We start from the raw sequence: 13,042 nt of genomic DNA, 5'->3' as shown, positions 1-13,042 counted from the left end.
GTAGGAATCTGCTACAAAGTCTGCTAAAATTCCTTCAGGCTAGGTTACCACTAGTGCAATTTCCCCATGGCCACATTTGAGCGGACACAGCAGCCCATTCATTTGAATAGTCTGCTGTATCTGCTGAAAACGCAGGGAAAAGCTGCCTGCAAAGAGTGCACAAATAACTTTTTTTGTAGTCATGTACATATTGTAAATATATTAGATAACCAAATAAAGATTTGTTTTATGTCAGACTAGCAAAATGGTGCCCGTTTGTTGAATAGATGAATACCAAAGTGTGCGTGGTGCAGTAGCAGCGGGTACAGGGGGGTAGACATGGTAGTTAGATGTGGGATACGGGGGGTGCGGGCACAGTGGTAAGATGAAATGTGTAGGGAGGTTTTAGTACTTAATTGAAATATAAAGGGGGTTTACCAAAAGATTTGAGATTGTTCACACAATATTTGTACAGATTAAATAGGTAAACAGGGGTTTTCTTTTTACATGATTTGATAATTTTAGTGAGACTTCACACAATATATTGTTTAGCATGGAGGAAGAAATCTATGTGTATATGGATAACCAAGAGTTCAGATCTCAAACAGACTTCATGTTTCCTGTAGAGGTTATGCACTCTAGGTTGTAAATCTCTCAAAGGCAGCCCTTTGTAAGTGGAAGGGATTTCACACTTTCCCTAAATATACTTTAATGAACAATTCCACCCAACACTGAGAAGTCAGACTTCCACAGCATTTTGGTTTGCAAACCACACAGTGTCTTGTGACCTAACATGGTGGTTCCTGATGAGACACCAGCTGCTGATAAAATTCCCATTCTGTCTTCTCAGCTGCTGCATTTCCAATTGCATTCTAAGTAACACAAAATACACGTGTTACAGCTACCCCATCTGATTTCTCCATTAATTTTATTTGAGTTGGGTGGCAAGATTGTGACAGCTGCATTTTAGTTGACTTTAACTATGGCAGCTGAGAGACCCAGCACAGAAGTTTTACTGCTGGCTCTCATTAATGAGTGTATTAACTGTCCAAGGATTTTAACTGTTGGATGAGCTTGGGAGTTTTTAAAACTCACCTCTATCTGATCATCAAAGGCTGTGTCCGTCATTGGCCAAAGCACATGCAAAGTGAGGGGATGCTGGTGACATCGGTGCCCTTATGTGGACACATGACACCGTGTCATTGACTAAATATGGGCACATAATGTCCCTGATGTCACCAGCATCTCACCCCTTTGTTTAAGTGAGCTATAGGGCAATGAATGACCCATCTCGCAGTTGATTGGACTAACTTGATGTTGGGACATAGCTACGTTTGGAGGACGCCTGAACTCATCTCTATAACACGTTTATGTGCCATGTTTAAACCTTTAATAAAGCTGTTTTCTTTATATGCATTATGTGCAATGTGCCAAAGGTGTTAATGTGCATGTTCCTGTTGAAACCTGTCCCCCCTTGCCCCTTGGCTGCTGCTAACTGATAATCCACCTCTCTGCAATGTTCTTGTCTCCATCCTGCAGCTCTTGTTAAACGCTAACCCTAGAGGGGCAGACAAGAGTGAGAAAGACCTTGCCAACAAATTACTGACAGAAATGAATGAAAATCAGGTACACATAGCTGACAACACAGCAAAACTAGACTGAAGACTCCCCAGAATAACATTGCCACCACCTTACTTCAACCCAGCTTGTTCATCTGCTTTATTTGTCCTGTTCTTACCAACATGTTTTATTTGAGAAATAGAAATGAGCACAATTATAAGGCTTACTGAGATTTGTGAAAGAAGATTTAGAAAGACAAGGCAGTACAATATATCACCATGTAAAGCAGTAATATTTTGTAGTGTACTTCCTAAACAAGCCATATACAACTTTCTTTTCTTCAACCGCAGGTTGAAGGTAAGAAAATTGCTCAATTACGCATCATCACAGTCATTGTTGATGGGGGAGTTCCTATCGCTGTGCTTGTGTATTCTGACAGCAGGAGATTCCCAGCTGTCAGAATACAATGATCACTGCCAGTAGCTATAGCCTCTGGCAGTAATCAACTGAAAAAAAAAATGCAGACAGGCTGGTTGTACTGAAGTTGATCAGTGGATCGACTTCAGTACAACCAGCCTGGCCATAGGGGGATTGAAATTCGTCCAGTTCCAAGCTGGCTATATTTTGATCCGCTTATGGTTGGCCTTCAGGTAAAGTACAGGTGTATCTGTCATTTTTTTGATACTACTAAGCAGAAAAGTCACTTTGTATATCTAAAAGCTCATAGATCTACCCCCATTTGAAAAAAAAAAAAAAAAGACGACATTTTCTACACAAAAATGTCATACTAAACACAAAAGCATATTTATGAAACATTAACACACATTGCAAAGAGCATTAATGTTAAATTGGAACTTTTATGAAATAAAAAATTTAAAGCAACAGTATGGTTACGTATTAAAATATATTAGGATGAACATCATCTTTAACACCACTAGTATAATAACCTAAGAACACTGATTGAAAACAATACTGTCCAAGTAATCTTTAGATACTGCAAGGATTCTAGAAAACCTTATTGCAGTAAGTCGTATAACACTGTTCTGGAACAGACCTCAAAGTAGGAGAGTCTACCTTTAGTACTATCACATGAACAATCTCAAGTAAAAAAAAAAAAACAGTCCCATTATGCTTTAGGAGTGAAAACTATGAGACTGCACAGAACCCCTAAAATAAAAAAAAATTGAGGCAAACAACCAGCAAGAACCACATCCCAATATCATAAATTATACAAAGGTAAGGAAGCAGGACTTGGGTGACAAAAAAATTCAACAATCTTTGTTAAAAAAAAGATTATAACAATTTTATTGAGACACTGCTTATAAAATCATGTAAAACAAGACAAAATAAAGAAAAAAAAATACACGTGGAACTGGCATACCTGAAATTTTAACTCATGCCCAAGTGGCATTAAAAATTAGATTTTTAGCTAGAGGAATTTTCCTTCAAAGTTATTTGAATGATCAAAGTCAGTGCTGTAGCTCACTTATTTTATGTTTTTACATTATCTGCTGTAGGTTTAGTGGCCACTTTATGAAGTGCTGTTGCTGTTAATTGAAAAGCACTAGAAGCAACTATAGCATGGCTGCAGAGTTTGCTTGTTCCATTTCTACAGACTTCAAAGTGGATTGGCGGTGGGCTCCATGTTCCTGATTGAGATATTGCTTCAATCAGTTCTCTTATCTTCAGATAGTAGATAAAGCTGTATGCAATAATGGTAAACTATACCCAGTTTTCATGTAAAAAAAATCGTAAGGCAAGTAACTTTCTCCTGCCCACATTCCCCTAAGTATATACAAAGTCATTGGGATTTGTCTGACGGTAGTTGCTTAACTGCCTGTAAAAATGTTATGAATTTAACTTATGAGAGGGATATGAAAGCTGACCACCAACACAAATTCCTTCTTCATAATCTTTGCTTGGTATTTATTAATCTGCCATTTTGGCTGAATTGGAGCAATGTGCTGGCAATGTTTTTTTTATTGTAGACATAGTGATGCAGTGAAATATTTCCATATTTAAAGTACAGTTATAATTTTAGCCTTTCGGTGGACTGGTATTCTGGGCTTTCTGTGTATGTGTGGACATCTGTGTGCGCGCGTGCATTCCTACTCTAAAAAAAACCATTTACATGACAGTTTTCCTTATGTTTAACCCTATAGTTTGTCAGCTTGTGGATTTTACACTGGTAATTATCACCTCCCAAAGAAAGCCCAATTATTACCAAACAAATTAGTAGTAACCACTTTTATAAAAAAAAAATAAAAAATTATTTATAGAGACACAAAATCAGATCCTTCAGCTATTGGTTAGCCCCTAGAATTCTGGAAACACCAAATCAACAATAAAAATTTAATTTAATATTTTTATTTAAGCGGGTGTGATAGATTTGTTTTCCTGTTTGCCTACATGAATTTCTGAGTGCGTGTTCTGTCTTGCTTTTCTTTTATTGCTTTACAGGCTGTTTTATTTTTAGAAGTACTGGTGGTGGGATTGTGTTTATTAGTGATAATAAAAAAAAAAAAAAAAAAAAAGCTAAAACTTTTAAATGAATCACACTTTTTTTTCTTTTGATTCCAGCTGAAAGGTCCAAATGCCTTATTTGAAATGATCTCTAGTTCAGTATTTGTTTTTCTACCATTTTAGGTGTTTCAGGAACAGTTAGACTGTTTGTGTGTCTCAACACTTAAAGCACTTACAGCTGTGAAGCACAAATCTCCTGCAGCAAAGGTAAAGCATGTGAAGCTATGTCCGCTTTGCTGCAAATTCTATTTTAATTTTTACAACTTTATCAGTGTTTCTTGGTTTCGCATCTTGGTTAGGTTACTGTTGTGCCAGTATGTATTTATGAATAAGATTTAGCACTTTAACATGATCAGCGAAGGGCACTTGAAATGAATAAAAATGCAAACAAGGGCAATGATTTTTCTTTCATGTTGTGTTCTTGAGACCACGGCAGGAGCTGTGGGAGAAGAACTACAATCCCCAGCTGTACACTCTCCTTGATAGATAATAAAAAAAATGATTACAGTGGTTCAGCTCATTACCATCCACTCATTCAATTGTTTTTCTTTTAATAACAGACCAATATTTTATAATATTGCTTGTGCAGTAGGCAGTGAGGGGGAAGCGCCATATTGCCAGCAGGGATCCACTGTTGCAATCCTTTATGAATATGTATATAAAAAAAAAAAAAAAAAATCATTGGGTCAACTTAGCACCATCCCATTATAATTGAAATCATCAGTATGCGTATTAAAATGTTGTCTTTCAAATACACCTGGGGTCTCAAAACTTTCTAACAAAGCGTCAGTTTACTGTTCTTCAGACTTTGGGGGGGGGGGGGCACACTTTGGCCTTTGGGAGTAGAACCTATCCCTGTGTCAGTGGGAGGAATAGTGCCCCATCATTCGTGTCAGTGGGAGGGAGAATGCCCCGTCATTGGTGTCAGTGGGAGGAATAGTGCCCTATCATTGGTGTCAGTGGGATGAATAGTGCCCCATCATTAGTGTCAGTGGTAAGAATCGTGCCCTATCATTGGTATCAGTTGGAGGAATAATGCCTGATCGTTGGTGTCAGTTGGAGGAATGGTGTCTGTGAGAGAAATATTGCCCCGTTGTTGGGGTCTGTGGAAGGATTGTTGGTGTCAGTGGGAGGAATAGTGCCTCAAGGGCCAAATAAAGGCAAGCAGAGGGCCACATCCAGCCCCTGGGCTGCAGTTTGGAGTCCACTAATATACACAGACACATCTTTGACGCCTTATTGTAAACAATTATGACTGTAAATTTCCTCTGATGACCACCTCCTCTTGCTGATCCTTCTGGCACTGCCTGTCAACTTTTGGCCATATGGACATATTGTAAATGAGGAATCCTGCAACGACAAGCGAGACAACCAGCAACATCTGCAGTGGAGAGGAGTTTTTAGGCAGAACTTAGGGGAATCATGTTGATGATATTAAACTACATTTAGGAAGCAAATATGAGTAGAATTTTACATAGGATCATGTCTTACACCCTCCCCCTAAAAGAAGGTTTATAATTTCAGAGTTCTCAGCTCTGATACGACCTGAGGTTATTTATCCATTTTAATCAGAATGATTCTAGTCAGCTTTTTTTTTTTCTTTCTGAAATGCTGCATAGCTTGTTGGAACAGTGAAGTTAGCCCCATTTTCTACCCCCCTGGCTAGAGTATAGGGAGGCCGATTTTTATGACAAGGCAATATTTAATAATGCTGCTTGTGAAATAATTACTGCCAAATGATTGTGTATGTATAGTACACTTTAAGCAACAATTGGAATTTTTTTTGGTGTTGTACAGTAGTACCATAGTAAAACAAAGATTGTGTATGTTAAAAAAAATAAATAAAAAAAACCTCTGATTTAACAGAGTAAAAAGCTGGGGCTCGAAAACCTTTTATTTCCTTTTGATGTGAAAAACATTTATTTGCAGTCCAGGATCTCTCACATCATTTTGGTTTGTACAGTTTATGTAGAATTTACAAAAATAAGTCCCTACTCCACACAGGGAGTTAAGATTATTATTTTTTATCTTTTTTTTTACCGGGTTCAGTTCTGCTCCGCTATGACATTCAGAGGAGGAAGAGCTATATAAGGATCATATTTTATATTCAATATGTTCATGCTTGCTTGATTATTAACCTGTTGCCGCCATTGTAACACATACACACGGCTTTGTGGAAATTAGCCTTCTGTCGAGGTGCCACTTATTTGAGCACTGGCGTTTTTACGGTGGACTTATACTTCATAGCACACAGAGACCAATTTGTTTTCAACAGCTCCAGGTCTCATACTAATAATTTAACTGGAAGGACCTGCTGTAATTTGCTGTGATTGCTTGTGATTAGCTATCACAATAAGGAGTCAGTAATACCTGTCCCTGTACTCGTTCTCCTTCTGAATGGAGAAAAAGATACATTCTAATCAAGGGCAGAAGAATGTAAACATAAACGTCTGTAAAAAAAATAATACTTAAAGTGGAAGTAAACCCTTCTATCGTTTTCAGTCAAGGAAGCTGCCATCTTGGCCTCTAATGATTCTTCAACTGCCATAATGCTGCACATGTGATCAGTTATGAAACCAGACATTGGATGGTTTGAAAGTTTGGTTGAGAGCACAACCAATGTGAAAGTTAGCATTTCCGGCATGCCGGGAATGTAAGTGTTTTTTTAAACTGGGTTTACTCCCGATTTAATAATAAAAAATAGCTAGATTATGGCTTAATCCAGGTTAGTGGGAGGGTCTGGTTCAAATGCAGAATATGTTTATTATGTAGGATAATAAGAACTTTTTAATATTTAGTGACAGTGTGTTTTATGTAGGATTTTTAAAATAAGCAAAACGCAAACTATTATTTCTTGGGAACAAACATCAACTAATGTACACATATATGGTATCCCCATGAACATCAAGAGAATGTATTAGGGTTTTTTCCTTGGTATTGGGTAATGGCAAGAAATATGCTATACTAACATGGGGTGTTTTTCTTTGATTAGAAAAAGTCAGCAAAATATCTAGTTACATTTACCACCAAATGAAGGTCCAATTTATCTTGAGAAGTGATATGAACAGTTCTAACACATGACAAAGCTGCAAAATGTATTAGGATTTGTTCTACCTTCAGGCATTAAGAGGGTAAAGACACACAGATTTCAAAAGTGCTTTTTTTTTTCAATTTGCATGTTTCTAGTGAAACTCTCCTTTATCATTATGGTCACTATATTGTGTATTAATTATATAATTCAAAAAAGTCTAAAACTTTGCAAATTGGAAGGGGTTACTTAAAGTCTCTTAAAGTATATTTCAAACCAAAAAGTGTTTTCTAGTCTTGGTTAGAGTGGGAAAAGATTAGAACCTTGTTTGAATTTTACTGCTATTCAGTGCTCTGATAAGAGTAGGTTATCATCACTTCCTGTCCTGCTGGCAATCATTTTACCAGACAGGAAATGAGAGAAAATCTGTGGAAGTCACAACAGTAAAAGGTCCCAATTCTTTGACATTCTATCCAAAACAAAGAAAAAATAGTTTAACACATGTGTTAATGCTGTAACCTACTTATATATGTATGTGTTTTAGTACAAAATGTGTATTATTGTTTTATTGAATGCTTTTTGTTTTAGGAAGTATTTAAGGAAAGAATTGGTTACACTCATTTACTTGAGGTGCTGAAATCTCTTGGACATCCATCTCGAATGCTACTTGAAGAGCTTCTTAACATGGTAATCGAATTCGTTTTTTTCTTTCTTGGACATGTCTTTTTGTTAAGCAAGTGCTTTTTGTAACAAAATAAAAAATACATAAAGGTTTATTCTTTATTGTGCGTAGGGACACAGGGTCAGCAGTATTTCATAGACAATAGGTTATACTGCTGCCTTCAGGAGAAACTCTGCATCAGCAAGCAAAAGAGTCATCGACAAGCCAGCTATAACCCCCTTTCTTTTTTATTTGGAGCATCTCTTGCGGTATAACACTATGGGGGTTATTTACTAAAGGAAAATTTGCTTTGCACTGCAAGTGCACTTGGAAGTAAAGTCGCTGTAGATCCGAGGGGGTAATGCAAGAAAAATAAAAAACAGCATTTTAGCTTGCACATGATTGGATGATAAAATCAGCAGAGCTTCCACTCATTTCAGATCTACCCCTTAGATTTAGAGTGACTGCACTTTCAAGTGCACTTGCAGTGCAAAGTGGATTTGCCTTTCGTAAATAACCCCCTATGAGTATTTTGCTTTTTTGGTATCCTCCAATACCCACTTTGGAGTGAGTGAGGGGGATTTTTTCTAAGGGCACAATATTGAGAGGTCACAAGGGAGTAAAGATAATTCAGTAGCGTTAAATAGAAAGCTCGCTTTTAAAGTTGGAGGGTTAGGCTCGGTCCACATAGATGCAAATTTAATGCATTTTAAACTGCATCCAAATCGCATACTATGTGAACCGGCAGCCTTCACAATGCAGCTGTGGGGCTGCCGTGGTGTGGTTTTAAAAAGGGTCCTGTGCTTGCAGGTAAAAATTTGCATCTGAATCGCACCTGAACCAGTGAACAGAACCACACCAGACTCCTGAAATGAAACCGTGGCCTCATATGTGTGAACCCAGCCTAAGAGTACATACAAAGGTGTCATATGAGCAGACCAAACGGTTATTGTAACACACTTCTTTAAATGTGAGCACATTTATTGGTATTTTGATCATTTTTGGAGTGGAACATACTGCACTATATAGTTTTTTTGATTTTTCTTTTGGAGATTGGTTATCCTGGAGATTGGAATTCCATAATAAAATTCAAGACAACGAGAGACATTTAGGATTCAGAGAAATTTGTTTTATTGGACATACAGATCAATGAGGGCACACTTCATGGACAAATCTGAGAATACCATTTGTCTAAGTGCTGGTTTTAACACATAAATGATTCTCTTCTACTTGGGGTGGCAGATTGTTTCCAGCTGTTGTGATTGCCTAAGAGGATTTGGTTCTAGTGCACTGGTGCTTGGTATTAATGTTGCCAAAACCACCTTGTACCACATGTGTATTTAGCTGTGTATTTATTAAATAGTGAAAAATGAAGAATTCCATTTGGCCGAAGAAAATTTAAACTGCATTTCATATAAGAGGCATCTTGTAACACAGGTTAATATATGCTTGCTACCCTTTTCCACTTCTATGTCCTCTTCAAACAGATGATGTTAGGTCTATACTGCATGCGTTTATTAATCTTCCACTCTGCTGACCTGTTTGTTCTTTCTCAATCTTCAGGCTGTGGAAGGTGAACATGCTTCCGTTGGGATTTTTGGCATCAGCAATGTCCAGCCTTTGCTCCTTCTTATACAGTGGCTACCAGAAATTGGGTCTCATGATCTACAGAACTTCATCTCAGACTGGTTAAAAAGGATTTGCTGTATAAATAAGCAGAGTCGGACTATGTGTGTCAATGCCAGCATGGTCATTCGGATTATTGAGACACTCACTGCTCACTATTCCTTGCACCGAATCTGTGCGGAAAACTTAATCAGTCTTTTGGGGTCATTGGGCAGCCAGTCAATGAGCTCGGAGGAACTGTTTCATCTTACTGCTATGCTGAGGACAAGTGAACCCAAAAAGGGCCACCCTTATGTTGTTCCTGTCACCCGAGCCATGCTCACTATTGCCCGTAAACAGGGACTTGAGAGTGCCTTGCAGTACTTTAATTTGTCCCATAGTTCATCGGGAATTGCTATACCCACCATTCAGAAATGGCCTGGCTCTGCATTCACTTTTACTGCCTGGTTTTGTTTAGACCAAGACCAATCCACCTTTGGAATTTCCAGCAGTGGCATGAAAAGAAAGCAGCTATATAGGTAGTGTATCTGGACAATATAAACACAAAGTCAGTCAAAACTTTGCATTACTTTCTATGACAAATGTTACATGGTGTTATTCTTCCTGATTTTTGTAAAGAATGAATGATTACAAACAAAGCAGCCTGGAATAGAGTAGGTAAAAAGGACATTGCTTATGAAAGAATTGCCATATTCTAAAATGTAGAGGGCATGTAACGAACATGGATAATATAAAATATTAGCGACACACAAGATGTAGAATTCATTTAACTAACATTTTTAATATAAAATATTATTGACACACAGGATGTAGAGTGCATGTAACTTACATTTATAATATGAAATATTAGTGGCACATAGTAAACATATATGGACATACATGTTTGTTTTAGATCATGGTGTAATTATTAATATGGTTGGAAGTTGGTGGAATTAAAGAAGGTCACTATTCCCTGAACTTGTAGATACATTTTACGGCATGATCAGATAAATCCTTCTTATTGACTAGCTTTATCCACCAAAAGTGATATTTTAGTTTTATGCTGAAGTCAGACACTGGCTACTTTGATAGTTTGCATACTCTAAAAGTTAAATGCTCTTGTTGTTTCTGACTGCAAGATGTGGACATCTCCACTGATTTTTGTCTGCTTCAGCTCCTCCTGTAGCAAACATCAGGTAGAGAAGAAGGTATGTATGCCTGGGAATTCAAATGCAAAGATAACATCAGTATTGAAATATCAGTTTTGGGTAGAGTGACCTATTAAAACAAGTAGACAAATTATACATTTGAGGTTACTATGCCTATGAACTGTTTAGCCTTAAAATGTAACAACTTAAAAGTAAAACGAAACCCACTGATGTAACAGTTTCTGATAGCATGTTACATTCAAAGCATGCCACTAGTGATGGCTGTAAAGCCTCATGCACACTTGAGCTGAAAAATGCTGCTTTTACTGGCGTATGAACTTTTTATTTCTCTGCCTCCATTTTGGCCTATGAGTCCATACACACTATAGTTGTTTACATGTAAGAACCCCCCCCCCCCCCCCCCCCCACCAAAGTCACATTCAAGAGAGGAGTTTTGAGCATAAATAGACTGATGCTTCTAAACACTCCGAAGCACTAAGTGCGTTTAGCGCTTGTGCTTTTTTTCATTTTAATTCCCAAAATAAGTTAATATTCTGCCCTATGAAAGAAATGCCCAAGCTCTTGATGCTCCTAAATGCATCTTCTTATGCATGTTTTTTTAAGCTGCTTTTCTTCTGCAAGGAGAATAGATTTTTTTAAAAGCCCCAGTGTGCGCGAAGCCTCAAGGTTTGCCAGTGTTCTTGTATCAACTGAACCTTCAGGCCTTTACATGGATGGTGTCATAGCTGGTCACATGTGCAACACCATGGCCACTGCAGATCTAGAGGCCAAGATGGCACCTTTCATGGGTGTAAAGGATAGGCGAGTATAGTGTTTCCAAAACTATTTTACTGAGTGGTTAAATCCCCTGCCAATTTTCCTAGGGACGCAAACTGGAAGTGAGAGGAAATCTTCCCAAATTTAGGGGAACCTCCACCTTAGACAGCCGTCACGAGAACGTTTGTCCCTATTATAAGATTTGCCCCCACCACTTGCTGTCATACCAAGTCAAATATTTTAGAATTTTCCCTTTTTGTCTCGGTGACCGTGGTTAATAGGACAAAAGCATAGGCAAATTTCCCCAGTGGGGATACAGACAGCAATAAAAACTTGGCAGGGGGTCTAATCCCCTCACTCTGTTCACAATTAAAAATCAAACTTTTTTCTTCACATACTCATTACTTATACTTATTTTATTAGAATGTGCTATGGTAGCTGACATTCATTTTGGTAATAGATGATGAAGCTGGGGTTTTAAGATTTTATTTTCTTGTCTATGAGCATCATTTGACTAGTGACCTTCAGTGTTACCAAGTGACACTCAAAAGCAGTGTTTTTGGTTTCAGAATTCAGTTAATGAATACTTGCAATAAGATTTTGCTTTACAGCTAGTCTCTCTTTCATTGACTGATTTTCTTTGATTGCAGCTTCTTTACCAGCAGTGGTATGGGGTTTGAAGCCTTTATCACATCCTCTGGATTCCTGGTTGTTGCAGTATGCACTAAAAAGGAGTACACAACTGTTATATTGCCTGATCACTGCTTCTGTGATTCTTTGTGGGTAAGTACAGTTTACTACACATCAGCTGTAGATAAAAGGTCAACATAGAGCCTACATTACATTCATTTGTTTAAACAGAATGTATAGTAATTTCATAGCATTTTTAGGTATACGTGTACAATAAAAGAGATTAGCTTAATGTAAAAATATCAGTGCTTTTTAAAACCTTGTTTCTATGTATCATAGGAAGTTACAGTATCTTACAAAAGTGTGTACACCCCTAACATCTTTGTAAATATTTTATTCTATCTTTTCATGTGACAACACTGAAGAAATTATACTTTGCTACAGTGTAAAGTAGTGAGTGTACAAAACAGTGTAAATTTGCTGTCGCCTCAAAATATCGCAAAACACAGCCAGTAATGTCTAAACGGCTGGTAACAAAAGCGAGTACACCCCTAAGTGAAAATTTCCATGGGCCCTATTAGCCATTTGTGACTCGTTAGTGTTACAAGGTCTCAGGTGTGAATGGGGAGCAGGTGTGTTAAATTTGGTGTTATCACTCTTACTGGTCACTGGAAGTTCAACATGGCATCTCATGGCAAAGAACTCTCTGAGGATCTAAAAAAAAGAATTGTTGCTCTACATAAAGATGGCCTAGGTAATAAAGATTGCCAAGACCCTGAAACTGAGCTGCAGCACGGTGGCCAAGACCATACAGCGGTTTAACAGGACAGGTTCCACTCAGAACAGGGCTCGCCATGGTCAACCAAACAAGTTGAGTGCACATGCTCAGAGTCTTATCCAGAGGTTGTCTTTGAAAAATAGATGTATAAATGTTGCCAGCATTGTTCCAGAGGTTGAAGGGGGGATGAGGGGTCATTCTATCAGTGCTCAGACCATACACTGCACACTGCATCAAATTGGTCTGCATGGCTGTCGTCCAAGCAGGAAGCCTCTTCTAAAGATGATGCACAAGAAAGCCTGCAAACAGTTTGCTGAAGACAAGCAGACTAAGGACATGGATTACAAGAACCA

General features: G+C 37.9%; 1 protein-coding gene across 1 annotated transcript in view; it reads left to right on the top strand.

The window, feature by feature from the left end:
• Positions 1–13,042, top strand: part of LOC143924327 (neurobeachin-like protein 1) — a 305,361-nt gene that overhangs the window by 150,935 nt on the left and 141,384 nt on the right. Inside the window, exons 11-15 of the mRNA XM_077448578.1 lie at positions 1,519–1,605; positions 4,186–4,269; positions 7,679–7,777; positions 9,315–9,895; positions 11,932–12,064. Of these exons, the coding sequence (XP_077304704.1) occupies positions 1,519–1,605; positions 4,186–4,269; positions 7,679–7,777; positions 9,315–9,895; positions 11,932–12,064 (984 nt within the window). The remainder of the gene's footprint in view (positions 1–1,518; positions 1,606–4,185; positions 4,270–7,678; positions 7,778–9,314; positions 9,896–11,931; positions 12,065–13,042) is intronic.

Source organism: Lithobates pipiens, unplaced genomic scaffold, assembly GCF_037356315.1.
Source record: "Lithobates pipiens isolate NorthernLeopardFrog02 unplaced genomic scaffold, aLitPip1_a1.2 Scaffold_22, whole genome shotgun sequence".
NCBI lineage: Eukaryota > Metazoa > Chordata > Amphibia > Anura > Ranidae > Lithobates > Lithobates pipiens.
The sequence above is the reverse complement of the archived record's forward strand: the minus strand, read 5'-3'. Positions and strand labels throughout refer to the sequence as shown.